General features: G+C 41.4%; 1 protein-coding gene across 1 annotated transcript in view; it reads left to right on the top strand.

Annotated features, from left to right (window-relative positions):
- Positions 1-699: 699 nt before the first annotated feature.
- Positions 700-19,612, top strand: part of loxl2a (lysyl oxidase-like 2a) — a 34,086-nt gene continuing 15,173 nt past the window's right edge. Inside the window, exons 1-4 of the mRNA XM_050038224.1 lie at positions 700-837; positions 2,695-3,008; positions 6,039-6,214; positions 17,282-17,490. Coding sequence (XP_049894181.1) covers positions 2,726-3,008; positions 6,039-6,214; positions 17,282-17,490 — 668 coding nt within the window. The 5' untranslated portion in view covers positions 700-837; positions 2,695-2,725. The remainder of the gene's footprint in view (positions 838-2,694; positions 3,009-6,038; positions 6,215-17,281; positions 17,491-19,612) is intronic.

Raw genomic sequence — 19,612 nt, 5'->3', positions numbered from 1 at the left:
AAAGACATGTTAGTTATCACTGCTTACTGGTCTGTATAGCGTAGTTAAGCCTTGCCATAATAGCTTATCATAGGGCTTAGGAGGTTATTCACTGAGCGCTGATCCTTTCTCTAGAGCACACATTTCTTGTGTTTATTTGAACTGAAATCCATGTAAAAACAAGATGGCAGCCATCTCTGCTAAGTCAGTCTGCAGCCAATCCCTACACAAAAGAGGGCAAAGTCCAAAACCTGAACAGATTTTATGGTTGAAAGTTTTTTATTTATGCTTTATAATGTTTGTAGTTTGATACTGAATACAAATATGACTAATTCTAGTAACAGTAGCAAGCCAAGACACTGTTAATTAGATGTTAATTTTTGTACAAATACACTAGCTAGGAGAAATTAAAAATGCACACCACACAAAAGTTCGTGTCTCAGGGGGTTAATGAATAATAAAATTCCACAGAAGTCAATTATATATTAACTGTTTGATTTAAACATTAAAAAAAGATGCAGTGTAAGTTTTACTTTTAAGTCTATATAAAGCCATAAGATGTCAGTAAGAACTTGGGTCCATGCTCTTTCCAGCGCCTGCAGTGTGTTTGTGTAACCCTGGTGATTGGGCCGGAGGGGGCGGGTCCAGGATGCTGAGGCGGCCTCTGATTGGCTGCTGAGCGTGGTGAGGAGTGGGACGGGAGCGCGCTGCCAGCTGTGAGGGGAGCAGAGAAAACAGCTAGGAAGAGTACTAAAGGGACAAAGAACCGCTGCTTCACATCTCATCCTGTCCAACAGGTTGGAAACTTCAAAGTCTGCGTGTTGAGAAGAGTTTACTGCGTGTTCTCCGTCTGTCACAGTAAGTGTTGTCTGTCAACTCTTTGGCTAGCCGACCGTTGGCAGGACCCCGCACGTGCACAAATATGTGAAACTCTGGGAGTTAATTTAAGCTAACTTTCTGTAAAGTGTCTTTTTTCGTACTCTGTGTACGACTTTAAACATTAAAAATGCTGTTAATTTGCATTTTACTCCTTTTAAATCTAATTTAAATGTATTTTCCATCCTATATTTGTTTTTATTTTAAGCGTCACAGCCTCCCAAAAGTTAGCTTTATCACAACATGGCTACTACAGTGTGTTGCATTATTATTATACCTAAATAACAACCCATATCTAATAGGAATTAGCATCACTTTGCTATTTGTGTCTGACTCTGCTGCAGACATTGCAGGAATTTCCCTAAGAAGCTGCAGGACTCTTCTAGCTCTCAATGAGGTCTTTCCTTTTGTCACTCACTGTGCATATTAAGATCTGTGCTGGCCAGGGCTTAACAGGCACTTGATGGTTGATTTGTGCTTTTCTGGAGTGAACAATAGACAATACAAGAGGGCTGGCTTTGACTGAGAAAGCAATAAATTCAGCATGTGGAGTATTGCACTTTCCAGCTGACTTGACTATCCTTGGCTACCTTTCACTGACTGGCAGCTTTCTCTTATTGTTTGGACTTATTGTTCTCATGAAAGACTGCATGTTTTACATTTCTTTAATGGTAACCTATCCGCTTTCAACCTGCTGTAAATATAAGTCAGAGAAAGTGTCCACTGTGAACATTCTTCTGTGAGAGGTGGGTGTGTCTCCACTGGTTTTGTAAGCAACATATGTAACACATATTTAAGAGGAATCTGAAAAAATCTGCACTCCAAACTCTGACGGACTATTTTAAACCTCACATACAGTTGATTCTGTTACTCATAACTGCTGTTAGAAGAGACACATTGACAATATTAAAAGGCCAAATCAAAGTAGCTCCCTCCCCTTGCTGAACTTCCATGGCAGGGTAAACCAGATGTTTCAGATGACCACAAGCTCACGCCGTATGACAATTTATTGTGTACTGCTGCAGAGGTGCTTTCTCAAGCCTGTGTGCTCTTCAGTGTGTTTGGCTGTTGCTATGACGTCAACCTGGAAAGCACCCCCCTACCTAATTCCTCCCCTTAAACACACCAAACACGTAGGGGTCTCCTTAACTTTCACTGTCTTCCCTCCCTCCCTTTCCTCCAGGAGCATTCCTCCTAGGGGGCTTCTGGTCCCCCTCTGTTGACACTTTAATGGTTTGCCATGAAATACTGAGGTGGAGTCAACTTTCCCTCTGAACCTCCGTTGCACAGCCTCCAGGCACAGATCGGCAGATAAACGAGGGGGGCAGCACCCCACCCTGCTGGAGCCGACATTTGCTTGCCATTAAGGCTGTCAGAAAGACAGAAGGAGGAATCCTTTGTCTCAGCATCATAACTCGTTCTCACCCAAACCTTTCCAAATTCTCCTTCTTCTCTCTCTTCTTGGCAGTCCAATGTATTTTCACTGTTTGCTTAATATATTGTAAAACTGCGGTGAATTCTGTTAGTGATTCACAAGCGTATACTTGTGGTTGCATAGAGGCCAGTGACGGGTCTCAGGGAGTCTGATGAGCGCCAAACCAAACTGTTACTGCACAAGACGTTATACTGAAACTGCTCACTCGCTCAAATTATGGACAAAACTACCACACACCACAAATTACTGTCTGCCTCTGCAATGTGCAGCCCTCCGTTTAACTCTTTGGTATTGGAAAATGTTGCTTTAAAGTCCATCTCATTCAGAAATATTCAAAAAACACATCATCAGCACAGCTTCTGTTATTGACGCTTACATTCTTTTCTGTTATTATCTCCATCTAGATCACTGTTGTTTCCTTCCTCGTCCTGAATCATGCTGCGTCCAGTTGCATTCCACTGTGTCTTGTCCACTTTGCTGTGCACATTGGCACTGTGCAGCGCCCAGTCAGACACTAGCGCCCCTGTAATCCAGCTACGTCTAGCCGGGGAGAAGCGGAAACACTACGAGGGTCGAGTGGAAGTTTTCTACAATGGAGAGTGGGGGACGGTGTGCGATGATGACTTCTCCATCTCTGCTGCGCAAGTGGTGTGCAGAGAGCTCGGCTTCATGAATGCAGAGTCCTGGTCACCCTCGGCCAAGTATGGAAGAGGAGAAGGTAAGAAAACTAGTATGGTGTCTCTGAGAAGTATCTGTTGGTTTCCAGGATTTGGTCTGGACCTTGTATTATCTAATCAGAGCCAAAATTTTGCTATTCAGCTGTCCCAGAACTGAGCCGAGGGTTATAGGATGTCAATTTCAGTAAACCAGCAAACCACACACATTCAAAGGCAGTATATCTCTTCATACAGTTTCATATGTTCCATGGAAATCCTTGAATGAGGTACACGTTTCCTCCCGTCTGACTGCTAATCCCCTCAGGCACTGGTTTTCCCATTAGAGGAGCACAGAGACACGCCAATCAGCTCTGAGCATGGGGGGTATACTGGAAACACTGGGAGTGTAAACCAGACGCAGACATAATCTCATCTCCTCTCACTTTGTCCTGTATGAATTCCTCCGTCACTGTAAAAACACTGATGGGAATCCCAACTCTGTACGTGCCGTAGCAGCTGGCTGCTGGTGGTGAATGTCACTTGGTAGCTGTTAATTAACTCAGTGTCCCTTGTTAAAGGCACATGTTTTCCCACTGGGTCGGGCCACATTTAGCCAGCCACTTCAAAAGTGAAGTAATTAACTTTGTGACTTGTTCCCAAAACACCTCAGTAATTATAGCAATTTCAAAAATAACATATAGCATATGAAGTGATACACCCCATGCATATAATGTTGGATGCATATAAACATTTTACAAGCAGTTAACAAGAAGTCTGATGTATATGCCTGTGCTGGCTGTGCAGACAGACAGCTGTTTACACTGCATTTTAGCTGAGGTAAAGATGGGAGGCTGTAGGGATGAGTTAGGGTATGCTAAAAGACACATGTCAATTTGAAAGTTGTAAAGTTGCAGGTTTCTTATTAATGGGAGGGACAGGGAGTTTATTACTAAAGACTTACCAGACATTTTAAGGCAATGATGAGGAGGATTCTTCTCTTCCTGTCAATATGTTTAGTCTGTAACAAATTAATTTTGAAAGGAGAGTATTTAAGGCCCAGACTAGCTGTGTGCATGTGCTTGAATGGAAACTACTTTTATCTATTTTCTTGTTGTCAGTGGAGAAACATGGCTATAAAAGTGATCAAGAGCATTTTCCATTTCCCATCATGATGACTTATACACCAGTGAGAGAAACCACCAAATGTTTTTAATTGAAGACACAGCTGCATAACAAGTACAGGGACATCCCTTTGGATGCAGAGCGTTTTTCCCGCAGCGATGTTGATGGGATCTTCAGCTGCCCTCACACAGCTATTATTTGCAGTTGTGAAATCATGTTTGTGCAAAAAAAAAAATCAGACAGAAAACTCTGCTTCAGGCTACAACTTGATGCAACTGGACAAAATCCATTTTATTTAGATCTTCTTAGGAACACAGTGCTCCTTGCAGTGTGTTATGATTTTTAGTGAAGGATGGCAGGATTTAAGTGGCTGGCTTAAAGTGCCAATAAAAGCCCAATCAAAAAATTCATGGCTTCGCTTTGCACTCTGCTTCCTGTTCTTTTCACTGGCTTGTGAAATTACAGTCCCATAAGACTTGCAAATGATAGTTTTAACGCAGCAATGCAGCTTTATCACAACTGACAATGCTGACTATTTGTTTAGACAAAGGTGTACTGAGACCAAGCTGCTTCTCACATGGAAACTCTGCTGTAGTTCAGCACCAAGAGGACTTGGCTCCTGTTGTGAAAATGTTCTAGAGGTAATCATCTCTCTGCCAGGAGCTTGCTACGTGACCGTATAACATGCAGTCACTTTCTTGGTATGATCAGGATGTTCCTCGGCAACATGTTCAGACTGTCAGAATGATGAGCAGTCCTTTGGTGGTTTCCATGGCTACAGTTCTGTGGTTTTCCTCACGGCTGGTTCAGAACAGCCAGCTGGACGGCAGATGATCCACTTCAGCCATGACAACATTTATTGGGCAGGCTGAAAGTTGCTGAAAGAATGCGTCAGGTTAAGCTGGAGACCAAACACGTCTCCACGTGAGTAGGTTTACTGTCTGTGTGACTAGACTTAAGTGGAAATGTTGAAATAGTTGACAAAATGGTGTGAGGCATGGTTTAAGCTGCCATGGTACATTTATATTTTCTCCAGAATTAATCCCTTATTAGGGGAGGTAACTGGGAACTGAAGCTTGTGGCCAGCTCAGTGGGAAGAGTGTTGCACCAGCGCTGCACGTGTAAAGGGTTTCATTTGTGATAGCAGGGGTCAAACACACAATATTTAATAAAAGTCTCAGAAACAGCATGTGCATCTTTAAACCATGTCATGCATAAAACAGGTCATGCAGTCCAAGACAGCAGCACAAATATATGAATTCCTCTTAAAGTCCCTGTGAAACAGAAGTTAGAGCGTCTTTAGCTTCTGTACTGTCACATATTTCCCAGTGAAACTGAATATTTGAGCAGTGTACGTTTACAAGAAGGCTTTAAGACAAATCTTTGCATTTGTCTGGACTGCTAAAAAGTGGGTGGGCTTAGAGTTTAGCATGATACAGAGCTACAGTGGAGTCCGCTTCTGAGCGGACTGTCGGCTTCACACACACCCTCCTCACCGTTAGATCAGGAGGAGGAGGAGGATGGAGAGATGAATGAGTTAGACCTCTGCCACATTGTTTTTGAAATGAAAAAAAAGGTTTTGCCTACTGATATCCAAACACACATCTCTTCTATCTCTCCGTATTGCTCTGATAGCTAGCTTCTCCAACCCACAAACAGTAAAGTGTGGTTTTATTTGACCGGTGTGGCTAGTGAGTTACACAAAGTCTTATTTGGTTGGATGAAGGTTTATAAATGCCCCTGAGTGCAGGATGAGTCATGAAACATTTAAAAACCATTTACCTAGCTTTACAGGAAGAGAAAAGACAGGGATTTTGGTGTAAAATACTCTGATACTGATTTTTTGACATATATTTGGCATATTACAATAGATAAATGATCAATAAACACGGGGACACATGATTAAAACTGTGAAAATGTATTTTTCATTTCACTGGGTCTTTAAATCTTCGCCTTTCTTTCCATTCCAGGCCGTATCTGGCTAGACAACGTGCACTGCTCTGGCGCAGAGAAGAGCCTGGCTCAGTGTCACTCCAATGGCTTCGGAGTGTCGGACTGCAAACACTCAGAAGATGTCGGAGTGGTGTGCACCCAGAAGCGCATTCCAGGCTTCAAGTTCATCCAGAACCAGGCCAACATGGATGAGGTAGGTTCCCATGGAGCAGCACACTGACAATTAAACCTGGACACATAAAGGACCCTCACAGTAAACAGATGCGCGCACATGAACTCACAAATGTAAAAACCAGGGTGGGATCGCTTGATCACATAGTTAATAACACTGAAGTAGCATCCACTTATGGTTCAAGTACGCACACGTAACTTGAACAGATGTTCAGCACAATAAAAAAAGGATAGGCTTCAGATGAAAGAAAAACCTTATCATAGTGCAGAGCTCAGAGGAACTCAAAGTATTTTCTTTAAATCCTTCCAAGTTTTTAGACTTGAGCCAGACAGATCATTGGACTGAATGTAATGTCTGTCTGCAATTACTAAGAGGAGCAATATTTTTGCTGCTGTGCTGTAGGTTACCATTGTAAAATTATGCAACAGGTCCTAAACAAAATAACCCACGTGTCGTGTAAGAAAAACAGATCATCCATTTATCTTTCGGATTCACTGAATAACTGCTCCAAACTGGGCCACTGAGAATCTGTTTATAGACCAGGATTTGGTTGCAGCAGCTATTGTAAATCTATAACAAAGTTTGTGAACAAAGTGCCTCCTAAAATCTAAGTATGTTTCAGCTAGCTTTTAAAGTAGTGGTTTATTAAATTAGGTTGCACCAGTCAAAATTTAGAAACATCTTGGCCAGTTGAGACTCTGTTAATCTATAAATGGGTTGCTATGAAAAATCTGTTGCATTGTCTAATCAAAAACAGTCAACGATGAAAACAGGAAGTTGCTGTAGCATCACAAGCTGTAATCTAACTGCCAAAACTTACAGTTTCAGAAAAAAAAATGGTTAAACCTAACAACCAATCTTTTTTTAAATGTAGTTATCATTTGCTCATGCGGTTGTATGGCTTTTTCAACTGTAAATTATGTCCCCAAAGGAAAACTTTGTCAGCATCTGTTTTATCTCGTACGCCACCAAAAGTTTAATTTGTATTTGAAATATTAGTAGTTTGTATAATAAAAAAATCGATACTTGGAGTTTGTGTATCGATACGATATTGCCTCACCGAAATATCGCGATACTATGCTGTATAAATTTTTCCCCCCAGCCTTACACATAACCAAATGTCACACTTAAGTTGAGAGGCAAAAAGAAATGGGAGCTCAACAGGCAAACATTTATAGCGAGAGCCACGCCCAAATAACTCAGCAACTTGAGGCATTGACTGATGACGTGTCTCTCGTATCATATCGAGGCAATGCCGTTATGTCCTAAAGGGACATTTCATAATTTTAAGTCTTTTACTTTTCCCTCAGTTAAGCTAACAAGCTAGCTGTACAACAGTTACAGCTGGAAGTTTGTAGGGCATAAATGTTCTTTAAAATTCATCTCTATGTACAAACTGGTATGTGTACATCCTATTTTAAATTAAGTGATGCATAAATTTCCACTTAGTACAGGGAAACACTTATGTTATAATGAGGCTTAGTTAATAAGTACTTACGAACAGCTGTTGCAGCCGGATCCAGTATGTTGCACTGTATGATTAAATGGATGCAAGTGGTAATCAAAGTAATGGCCTTATGGACACTAAATCAGCGTCTGGAAGAAATGAGACAGCAGTTCTCACGTTTTCAGTCACATCTGCCGCAACATGAAGCCAGTGAAACAATCTACAAGTCAGTGCATAATGTCGAGCTGTTTGCTCCACCATTTGCACTAATGACTTTGCCAGGCTCCTATTAGTCTATCCCTGCTCACACCAGACCCCCACTCTGCAGCCTGGGAGATTTTGGAGATGACTCAGAGAGGGGGAAGACCATCCTGTCTGACTGCAGAGAACGCCTTTGTACCGGATGGAAAGTCAGTGTGGGTTTGTGGACATGACGGGAGAAAGGGAGGGAGAGAACAGGACAGAGGTATTATTTCAGCTTGTCTGAGATATTGCCATAGAGGGTTTCCCTGTTAAAGCCAGACTGATAGAAATGAAGCAACGCTTCTTTGGCAGCTCAGAAGACAGTCAATGCTTTGATATTTCATGACTGCATTCATACCAGAGTGTTTTGTTTGTTCATACTAGAAGTTGTGTGGGAGATTTGTCTGTGTTGCCAGACTCTCTACAACTGCTGGAAGAGTGACTGTGATTTTTATTGGCTTCAGTAAAGGCAACACACCTGAAGGTTATCTGATATCCCTGTGTGTCTTTCTCATGCCGAGTTGAGTCATGGGAAGGAAGGAATAGAAGACAGGAGAAATAGAAATCTTTAATCACAGACTACTGAACCATATTTTCAGTGTTCTTATTTCACAGGCCATGTGTGTAGGCAGCACCCTCTTGCCCCCTGTTTGTCTTGTGTATTTAAGGTCTTTAGGGTGTTACTGCATTTCAGTCCACCACCCTGTAAATATTTCCTTGGTCTGGCGGTGGCCTTTCAAGTCGCAGGGGAGAGGAATGGGAAAAGGTGTAGCTACACCTCCTTAACCGTGCTTGACCTGACGTCAGCAATGGGCAGCACTGTTCCTTGAATCTGTTTATTCACAGCATGAATTGACATTCTGTGCTCAATGTGGAAAGTTAACACCCTAACCGAGCGTGCACTACAGTCCAAGTCCAGGTCAATGCTAAAAGAGTGGAGCAGTTGGTATTTTTGCGTCTATGTGAATGGTTTCCAACTTTCAAGATCATAAATCGTTATATGTTTGAAATATGAAGTGTGCAGCTTGCCAGGGGCTTTGTCTGTACTCTCCTAACTTGTAGTGGCAGTGATGTGTCTGTTCATGTTGATATGATTTAGGCGAAACTACTGAATTTGAGTTACAGATTTTGTATTGCCTCCAGTTTCTTCAAACAGCAATTATTTTGTTTTTGTGAGAGATACATCGTGAGACTACTTTTTAGCTTATGGGAATATGTGAAGATAAGACTATAAGCTCACTCTGGCGAGTTCAGCTTTGACCACAAATAATAGTCTACTGAAAGCATCAGTCTGTCATTAATGAAAACAGAAGCTTCCACTGGCACACGTTGGATTTGAAGACACGCTACCCTATATGAGGAACTAATATGAGGGCATTAGTTTACCAAATATGACATTTATATCAAGTTTTCTCCGAGTGTCTTTCTCAGTCAGTCCAAGCTCTTGTCACATTGGTCGTTTAAAGGGGATGTATCGTTATTATTAATAACCTCAGGCTTCAGACCGTTCTGACTGTTCCATTCCAGTGTTTTTTTCCTACTTTGGCTACAAGCTGAAGTTGGCGCATGACAGGTTTCTGTATATGGTTATGTGCTCCAGGCACGCTATAGCAAATTTTTGTATTACGTACACTGCTACATGTAGCTACATGCTAACGTTGCTAAAATGTGCTAACATGTCTTGGGGGGTGTTGTGTGTCCCTTCATATCATTCTGTATCCCCTCTCTAAAATCAGAGGTTTTTGCAGTTTCATGAATGCAGAACTCTTCCTAGTTGTTTTACCCCTCAGTAGGAGATTGTGGCGTTTGAGCTGCAGGTTAGATAATTGATCAGTCGATCCGAGTCAGAGCTGATATGATCAGCTCGATGGATGAGAGGAGCAGCTGCTGCAAAAGCGGGTAAAGGCAAACTCTTAGACCCAATGCAATACATGGTTAAGTTTCACTTTCACTGTGCCTGCAGCTTTTACTGCTCAGTCTGTACCCAGAGTACGCTCTGTGCTCCGAGAGTGTGGAGCAATTAATAACTGAACAGCATATATATTCCAATAACTCTTCTAATGAACGGTCCAGCTCCAAAAACATAAAACAAAGTGTGGCATCAGTTGTTGTTATCTTGGCAGGCCGGCACGAATAAATGTATGCGTGGGAAACCCTGGGGTTTTGTTTAGAAGCTTTTTATTGGTGATTGTTCATGGTAGAAAATTCCAGCATTATTAATAAAGTCATTCCCCAGCTGTAATGACGGTGCAGTGATGGGAGATGCACAAGAACTCTAAGTGCTGACCGATGAGAGCAGACAACGCTTTTATACGAAGGGGCATATAGAGGCAGGCTTAAACGGAGTGTCTCAGATGGAGGATAAATACAAGTGTTCCAGAACATAGTGTAAGGAAAACAAAGTGTTTTTCCCTGTTAAAGCATGTAAACAATTTCCAGAAGAAACCCAGAGCACAAGTACGAACCAGAAAACGAGCCTATTAGATCCTCCATAACGTCTGACCTTCCCAACTGCTGCTTGTCAGTCCTTATACTGTCTGCTACCGATCTGTCCACTGAATACAAAGCCATATGTCCTGCCACCATCAGCTAGTTATGCAACACTCCTGACACAGAACATACATTCCTGGCTGACTGAGTCATTGTCATGAATTATGTTAATTATCTTAATATGCCGCATCTAATGCCCCTTTAATGTTTTTATGCCTTTTTTTATTGTCTGTCTAACCAGGCAGAGTTGCTTAATTTATGAGCATGTGTTTGGTCTTTCAGTCAGTAGGAGGGAATACATTTGTTTAGCATCTGTTTGTTAGTAGAGACTTTTAAACCAAGTCTGCCATATTTGGTTCTTCACGTGTGAATGGCCCGCTTCACGTGTCATCAGTGCCCACAGGATCATTGCTAAATACATCTCCTTCATTTAGGGATAATTAAAGGTTCATGATTTTTCATGGTTTTCTAAAAAGTTGGAATTACTGGCATTATCCCATACACTGTCCCCTGCAGAAGAGAAATTTCCAGTGGGAACTGTAGTTTAAGTAAGCTTGAATCACTTATTCATGCCTGTTTGATCATTTACAAACCGGTGTAGGTAAAGAAAATAAGCAATTTTCAGATAGATAAATAAAACACTACTGCTTCCAGAACCTTGGACATTATTATAAACAGATTACAAGTCTGGATGAGTTCATCTCCTGAGGAAAGATGAAGTCTTCTTCCTGAGGGGAGGGGGAAAAAAAGAGCACCAAAAGCAGCTGCAGTTGCCCGCTGCACCACTTAGTGTGTTTACTCCAACCAAACACTTACATCCAGAATCAACACAAAGACGTCAGAAGCCAGTTGTAATAACAGAATGCAGCGGTTAAAAGCCTTTTGATCCATTGCATATCTAAACAGAGCAAAGGTTGCTCTTCTCCATGCATGCACGACGGTGTCGGCTTACAAGAATTCCAGTTCCTCACAGTCGCTGCTATACAACAAAAAGAAACCCGAGCCAAAGTTGGATTTCTCTCCAACATGATGTATGCAAGAGGCTTGTGAGGAGGAGAGTGATCGAGGGGAGAAAAGGTTGATGTGTGTCAGGAGACTGAGGGCGGTTTCTCCCCTGTGAATAGAGGAGCAGACAGATTCATCACATGTTCAACAGCTGGATCACACTGTGGCCTTAGCCTTAGCTCTCCTTTCTGCTGCACAGTGGCCAAAATTCAGACTTTTATTATTCATACATCCACTTTATGAGCATACCGTTGAGACTCAGTAAATGTGAATTATTGTATGTGCAGTGCACATATTCATCAAGACTTTAAGATATTACATAATTTAGGCTATTCAGATGTGAGATAAAAGTTTTTTTAGACGGGCATACGTTAAAGCCTCAGTCCACAATTTGGTGTAGAGGTATGTTTCAGTATGCAAACTATTTAGTACTTATATTTTGGGTTTCTACTAAAACACGTTTACATGCTTTAATAGTCAAAAACACATTGTTTTTTTTATACTGTCTGTGATGAACACCTGTTGACTAGGGGTGGGCCCCACAATATGATATTATCGCAATATAAAAGTCACAATACAATATTATTGTGATTTTAAACGTGTTGTAATATGCTGAGTACTGCGATAAGATATACTGAGATGTAGTGTAATTTATTACCTTTTTTTTTCAGTGACAAATTTTGTCCCCAAAGGAAAACTTTGTCAACATTAAACGTTTTATCGATTGAAATAAAGTAATTACTCTGTTCATCTCACGTCAGTCATTTTTATAACAGCAAAATATATCTAGTAAACTGAAAAGGCAACTGATTATATTATTCTAGTAGGCTACTAAAAGTTTAATTTGTATTTGTAATATCAGTACTTTACATCATAAGAATCAATACTTGGTTTCCGTGTGGTGATACTTTATTGCCACACAAAAATATTGCGATACTTTGCTATATCGATTTTCTCCCCACCCCTATTCTTCAGTCTCTGTCTGAAACACTCCATTTCAGCACCTGTGTCTTTAAGCTGCTCTCCCAGAAAAAGCCCTGTCTGCTCTGATTGGCCAGTGTTTGCAGGTCTTCCGCATCTTTGTGTCACTGCACCATCACTGACTGGTGATGACTGGAATAACTCTGGAGTATAGTGGCATATTCTACCATAAAATATCACCAGTAAAAACTTCTAAACACAACCGGACATGTACCAACAGGAATATCATCCGAAATCGGGAAGAAATTAACAAATTTGGCAACCAATATTACATGTTTCCCTGATGTTAGTATGTAGCTACACATAGCAGTGTACTTGAAGCCAGTGAATGACTGTTTGTAGCCGTACTTTTCCCGTTACCAGTTAAAGCTTCTAAACACAACCGGACATATTCCAGCAGGAATATGATCTGAAATCGGGAAGAAATTGACAAAATCGGCAACCAGGTTTTCAAATTTTCCTTACGTTAGCATGTAGCAATGTAGGTTAGGTAATGTAAACCCTTCAGTAGCATGCATGGAAGTCATGGGCTTCTTGCTGAGAGTTTGATGAGAGTAAATTGATACCACTCTTATGTCTGGCCATAACACATAAAGCTGCACCTAGGAGATGGTCAGCTTAGCTTAGCATGAAAACTGGAAAGACGATTATGAAAATATTGCTATTTATACATTTTTAAAATGAATTGAGTGCCGGTGTATATATGTGCATGTGTCTGCTCTACCTATAGGAATGATTCTTTTCCTTTTTGCTTGTCATGATAGGAGCAGTCATTGATAGGTATTCCAGATGCAAAGCACACAGTTAATCTTACACACACACACACACACACACACACACACACACACACATGCACACACCCGCATACACTTCTTCAGACAAGTCAGTGAGGCAAACTTGGGGCCAGTGAGGCAGAAAGTGGGGTGGGGCAGATGTGAAAGTCATTTGAAAGAGCCTTGCTGTTCCCCTGCTTTTCATCTAAACTGTGGAGTGATTATCATTCATACTTGCCATGTTTTGTAAGGTGGGGCGGGAGTGGTGGGTGAGTGCGGGGGGCACGTGTAGATAAACGTGCAGCGGGGCTGGAGGGCTGAATAAAGCGGAAGAAATGCACAGCAGTGGAAGTATTAGTCAGACACACTGGCTAGACTAGACCACAGTCTCATGTTCACACATCTACATACTGAGGGGCACCCAGTCAGAAAAACAAGTCTGCTCTCCATTTGGAAAGAGTTCAGTAATGGTCAAAGCGTTCTTCACAGACCAGTAATGAATAGAGCTAAATAAAGACTGTTTTCTTCTTTTTTTTTTAACTCACCACTTACAAACAAGGCCAAGAGTTATTTTCTGAATTCAATATTGTTCAGCCAGTTGCCGTCAAGTCCAGCTAACCAGGTACAAACATTTCACTCATGAAATATTGGCTATTATGATTTATTTACATAGGACAGGAAAGGAGTACTTTTGGGGAAAGGCCACAGAATGAATGATTCACTACAGAACACACAGTCAGGGAGTGACTGTAAGATGAAGCAACTTTATAAAAATACCGAGCAGAGAATTAACCTCAGCGTGACCTGCGGAGTGGAAAGCCTGCACTCATTACATGTTCGTCACATATTTAGGCCGATACGGTTGCCAAAATGGTCAGAATTTGGAGGAAATAGGTAGCCTGGCCGCAGCTTGTCATTTTTACTCTTTGGATTTTATACAGATTTAACAAACGAGATACAAGGTGTAGATTAGTGAACTGTATAGGTGCTGGCAGGTTGTTATCTCTGAAATCTAAAAATCTATCCATGCATATGTAATATGACATCCTGTATTTCTCCCTAAGTCCATATTTCCACATTGATATTATGGTATTTTCACTTGAACGTAATAAAATATCATCGCTGGGCCATATTCTTTATGCTGTGTTGTAATTTCCCTGCGTTTTTCCATAAAGAGTGCTAAAAAGTGACCAGTGTGTAGAATTGGGCCACGGCCAAACAGGATTATGCTGAGTTTATGTCTGGTGGTCTGGGTTTGGGGGGGAAATGCCTGGACTGATCCCAGCTGTGGATATCTGTCTTCTCTTTAGTCTCACACGTTGAGACGGCCGGTTTCCTCTCTGCGAGCCAAGTGCAACACTGGTCAGACCCATCTCTGTGCCCCCTTTTCATTCTCACCTCGTACCCCCTGTTTTGTCTGGAGTTTTTGTTTTGGCACCTGGCTTCACTTTGATTACTGACATTTTCTGTTGGTTCCATGTTCTGTATCAGGTGAAGTTTTACCTGTTTCACATGTTGATTTACATGTTTTTAAGTTGTTCAGGTCTCTTATAAGCCATGAATAAATCTCTACATCCCCTCACTTTTTAAAGATAGGTTTTGAATTAGGAATATTAGATCCCTGATCATGATCACGTCTCTTGGCCTTCCTATCCTGCCAGGCACTAACGGAAAACACGGTGTCATGCTATGGCCAGTTGGAATCTCTTCATGAAAGAGTGTTTTTTACCCGCGCTAACCACTGCGGTCAGTGGGAGGACTGGGGTCACTGTAGAAACAGTCTGACTTAGTCGTGGCTCCTCCTGCATTGCAGTCTTTAGTGTTCAGAGACCTTGAAGCCTTGAACATTCCCTCAGGCTGACGCCATCTCAGGAAACCACCCTGTGGGCAAACGTTTCGTATTTCTGGGAGACATGCCTGGATGTTGGCTTTTTCTGCAGAATGAAAGAAGCGGACCATTACGAAATTACTGAGATCAGCATACCACGGAGCAGCTCAGAGTTTTGGCTCCGTCTGGCACCCACAGTGCACCCTTGCACCCAGCCAGGAACAAACTGCAGGACTTGGCTCAAAGAGGGAAACGAACAGTGGCAGAGTTATTAGGTAGCTGTTATCCTGTAAAGCACTGGAGGTCAAAGGTGACCATTCCCTCCTGATTTAGGGGTCGTCAGGACACATGATACTTATTGTGCTTGGTGACCCCCGGTCTGACCAACTGGCTTTACAGCCCTTTATAGTCAGTGGACTTTGGACCACCCGCAGACACTCTCCCAACCTGAACTCTGTCGGCAGCTTCTGTCTTTAGTCTCTCTTTAAGATCTTGATTTACAATTAGAATTTTACATCCAATATTTTTCTTTTCATCTTCTATCAGCGCTGTCACTGTTGCGATCCTCCAAGAAATCCAAGCTGCTACGTGAGAAGTCTATGAAGACACATTTGGCTGGATTTCCACACTTTCCTTTAGGGGATAGACTAATGTTTCTCTTTTTGTGCTCTACTGGTTTGTTTCAGGTTCTTGGCTCACTTTTACAGTGAGAATAATAACGCTGATATATTTCACATCTTATCTGAATTTCCAGTAACTTTCAACAAGTATTTATGCTACTAGTGAATTACAATTTATTCCCTTTAAGTTTTTTGGGGGGAAAAACCCAAACACTGTTAGCTGGATTTGACAGGTCTGTGCTGTCATGTTTCATGTATGTTTGCCCACCAACTCCCTTCAGGCCATTACACCAAGCACTGAACTCTGAAGACGCAACAAAGATGGAGCAAAAATTCCAGACATTCATCCAATCTGCTACAGCCTCTCTGCAACACTTAACAAGTTTAAACAAAGATTTCAGCTTCAGATTTTTCAACTTGACTTGTCGTATCTTCAAGCATATGTGCAAACTGTGGGGTCTCTAAAAGGCCACAATGGGATTTCTTTTTTTTTTCTGAAACACTTTTGCATTCCCTCGCAATACATTCTTCTGTTATGACTCATCGGCCATACTGTATTTACAGTATATCAAGTGCAACAGTACCTGTGAAATCCAGAGTGCAAACAAAACTATACCAACTAAATACTGTTCTTGTCTTTTAAACAGCTCACAATTTATTTGAGATTGTGTCCACTTCATTCATTGTACAACTTTTTTAAAAGAAATGACACAAGCAGGCTCTTCTCATTTGTCTTTTTTGTGCCTCCCCGTCTCCTCTGTCCTCCTGCGTATGATCTGGTAATTGATCTCAGCATGCTATCATAGAGGATGTCTCAATCACTAAAAGTGAGGCTTGCCAGAGGAGCTATGAGCAAGGATAAGCACAGGTGGATGCTTTGCAGAGGTCTTTTTAGCACCCATGACGTATAAAACAGGGAAGGCGCAGATGTCTCAATTTGCTAGATATCTGTTATCTCCTCTCCTCGTGTCTCTTCCTCTGCTTGCACCTCAGGTGGGAGGGGCTAAGGCGGTATTCTGGGTAAAGGGGTAGTCAGTTTTCAAATTCCAGCCTACCAAGTTTGTCACTTTTTTAAGTTGGCTAAACTCACCAAAAAATAAAGTAGCGTGCTAATAAAACTGAGCCAACAGCCAACAGTGTTGCTTGAGCTAAATGCTAATATTAACATCCTACAATGCTCACGAAAACAATGCAAACATGCTGATGCTAAGCACATATGGTATTTATCATGTTCTACATCTTATTTTAGTGTTAGCATGCTAACATTAGCCATTTAGGACAAACTCACAGCTGAGGTCGATGGAGACGGCATTAAAGTTGACCTGATGATGGCGCCAGATTAAATGTCAAGGAATCATCTCAGTTATCAGGATTCATCCTCTGGGGATCATGAATGTCTGCAAACAAAATCTCCTGGCAATCTTACTTGTCACTGTGGAGATATCTGGGACAACCTGACTGACTGGCAAAGCCATTTGTAGCAACAAAAGCTAGCATGGCTAAAAATAAGATGAAAAATGGGTAAAGTTTAAAAAAAAATCCATTGAAGCTTTAATCATTATTATGTATTGGTCAGTGGTATTTAAAGTAAAAAAAGGTTAAATTCTGTTGATTGAGACTCTTATAGTCTGTGTTCAGTTATCTGTACATTACCTGCAATATGGCATGTGGTGAAGAAACATTTCCTGTGCTGTTTCTCAGGGTTTGACAGTGCAGGTGGAAGATGTGAGGATCAGGGCCACTTACTCCCACCGGAAAAGGATCCCCATCACTGAGGGCTTTTTGGAGGTGAAAGATGGAGGCAAGTGGAGACAGATCTGTAACGAGGAGTGGACAGAGAAAAACACCAGGGTCATCTGTGGCATGTACGGCTTCCCCGGGGAGAAACGCTTCAATACCCGACCCTACAAGTGAGTAATGGTGTTTGGGGCCGGCAGCATGGTTTAAAAAATTAGATATAATGAAAGTCTTCACATGAGTTGAATTAATTACAGTTTAGGTTATGGGAATATAGCAGTGCTACATATATAATAAATCACTTTAAATTCACACCTGTGTAAACAAACTATCATTTGGGGCACGTCAAACACTTCTATATAATACAAACACTTTTTTATGTTTGAAATTTTGCATTTCCAGGGGGGTACCTGAGGATTTTTGAACTGTTGATTTTCAGTCTGTTTAGGAATGTTTTATCATAGCAAACTAATGTGAAGAGACATTATATAACCCAACTGTTTACACTGGTCATCACTCAACCCCTCATCCGTTTTCCACACTGAGATTAAACAGATTCGTGCCTGAAGATTCTTGACATGAAGCCAAACACTGCCAGAGGAAGTTTTAGAGGATGAAGGATGGGCCCGGCTGGGAAACTGCCGAGTGCAATACGCTGTGAAACAGTGGCTCTTTTGGCTGCGTCTAATTGTTTCCCTCTAAGCAAGAAATGTCAACATGTAGCCCAACACAAAGCCAGCCATTTCCTAGAACACTTTGTGTGTGCATAATTTTTATCTGCTAATATGGAAACTGATGTTCAAAACAAAACAGATGCCTACGGCACATGAGAGAATAACCGCATGAGCAAATCTCCTGATCTGGTAACATCATGAAAGAGAACACCCGCAGGTATTAATCCAATAGTCAAAGGTTTTTTTTATAAACAAATGTAGCTACCTGCCCTCCAAGAACGTATCTTTGTTGGTTTGGTCTTTGGTGAAGTTTATGTTCATGAGTTTATGTTTTCATATGTCAGTCTAATCTATTCATTATGTGCATGCAGTCACTGTTGGTCTCTATAATCATATGAAAGGCTCCCAGAACCACAGTACAGCCACAGTCAAATTAAGACCAGAGAGACTTCAGAAATGCATTTGCTTACAGGAAGATCACATATGATGTGGTCAAATTTGCACCTTGATATTCAAACTGATGTTTCTGGCTTTGATTAGCAATGTCTATGATATAATTAGACGAGGGCAAATAAGATGACTTTGATTAGAAAGGTTTCTATTTTTATAGTTTTGGTAGACATGGAGTCATCTGATGTGATGCTAATCTTACATATGGATGCATTTAAACTGAAGCACAGTATAAGGCGCATCAACCCAGCAAAGAGCATTTTGTTTGTTGTTTATCACTTAGGATCAGATTGCCTGTGTGGTTTTAAAGCGTGTAGTCTCACATGGTTCACTGTTTTACAAAGGTGAAAGATCACATTCAGTCTGTCTTTTATCTGCAAAGGACAACAAAGGACAGATCTGTTCACCAAACGTGTCAATAACAGTCCAGTAAAATTAAAAACTCCCAACTCAAATTTAGCATGTCTTTACATTTCACGGACCACAAACTGTTCTTGCATTCAAACAGATTTGGAGCTGCATTCTGTTTACAGCATCTGGATAAGCTGTAAGAACTGACAGGCTGTGAATGTCACTCATGCTGGTTTCATTACATGGTCTGCTTCTTCCGAGGCCCCAACCTGCTTCAGGGTCCACTGTTGTTGGGGTCCTCAGTGACCCTTAGTTGATGACTTCCATTCAAGTATGGGGGTCGTGAGAGTGTTGAGGTATTCTCGCAACAATCCCCCCATTGTTCTTCACAGCACAGTACGGTTATTGTTGAATTCCACAAAATAAATAACTGAAATTCCCGCTCCCCCATAAAACAGCTCCTTAATATTTTTGTGAAGTGTGAGAAAGAATGGTAAAATATTTTATGTGCTGCTGATGCTTTTGAAATACTTTACAGTACTGCCAACCATTTTCCAAAGCAGGCTTTTGTTTTTTAGATTTTTGAAGATGTTTTCCATACCTGCAATGTTTGTATGGAATGAAAACACCCTCATAACAGAAGGCACCTTGTTGTGGTTCAGAGATGTGGCAGGTGATGATTTACTGTTCAGTGTCAGAGCCTCTCAGCAGCACTTGAATGCACCAAGCGGGCTCCTTTTCAAAACAGTCTATGCAACAGCATGCCATGCAGCGATGACATAACATATAGTAACAAAAAAGGACTGACAACGTGTTCACT

Source organism: Epinephelus moara, chromosome 24, assembly GCF_006386435.1.
Source record: "Epinephelus moara isolate mb chromosome 24, YSFRI_EMoa_1.0, whole genome shotgun sequence".
NCBI lineage: Eukaryota > Metazoa > Chordata > Actinopteri > Perciformes > Serranidae > Epinephelus > Epinephelus moara.
Note: the sequence above shows the minus strand (reverse complement) of the source record. Positions and strands in the feature narration are given on the sequence as shown.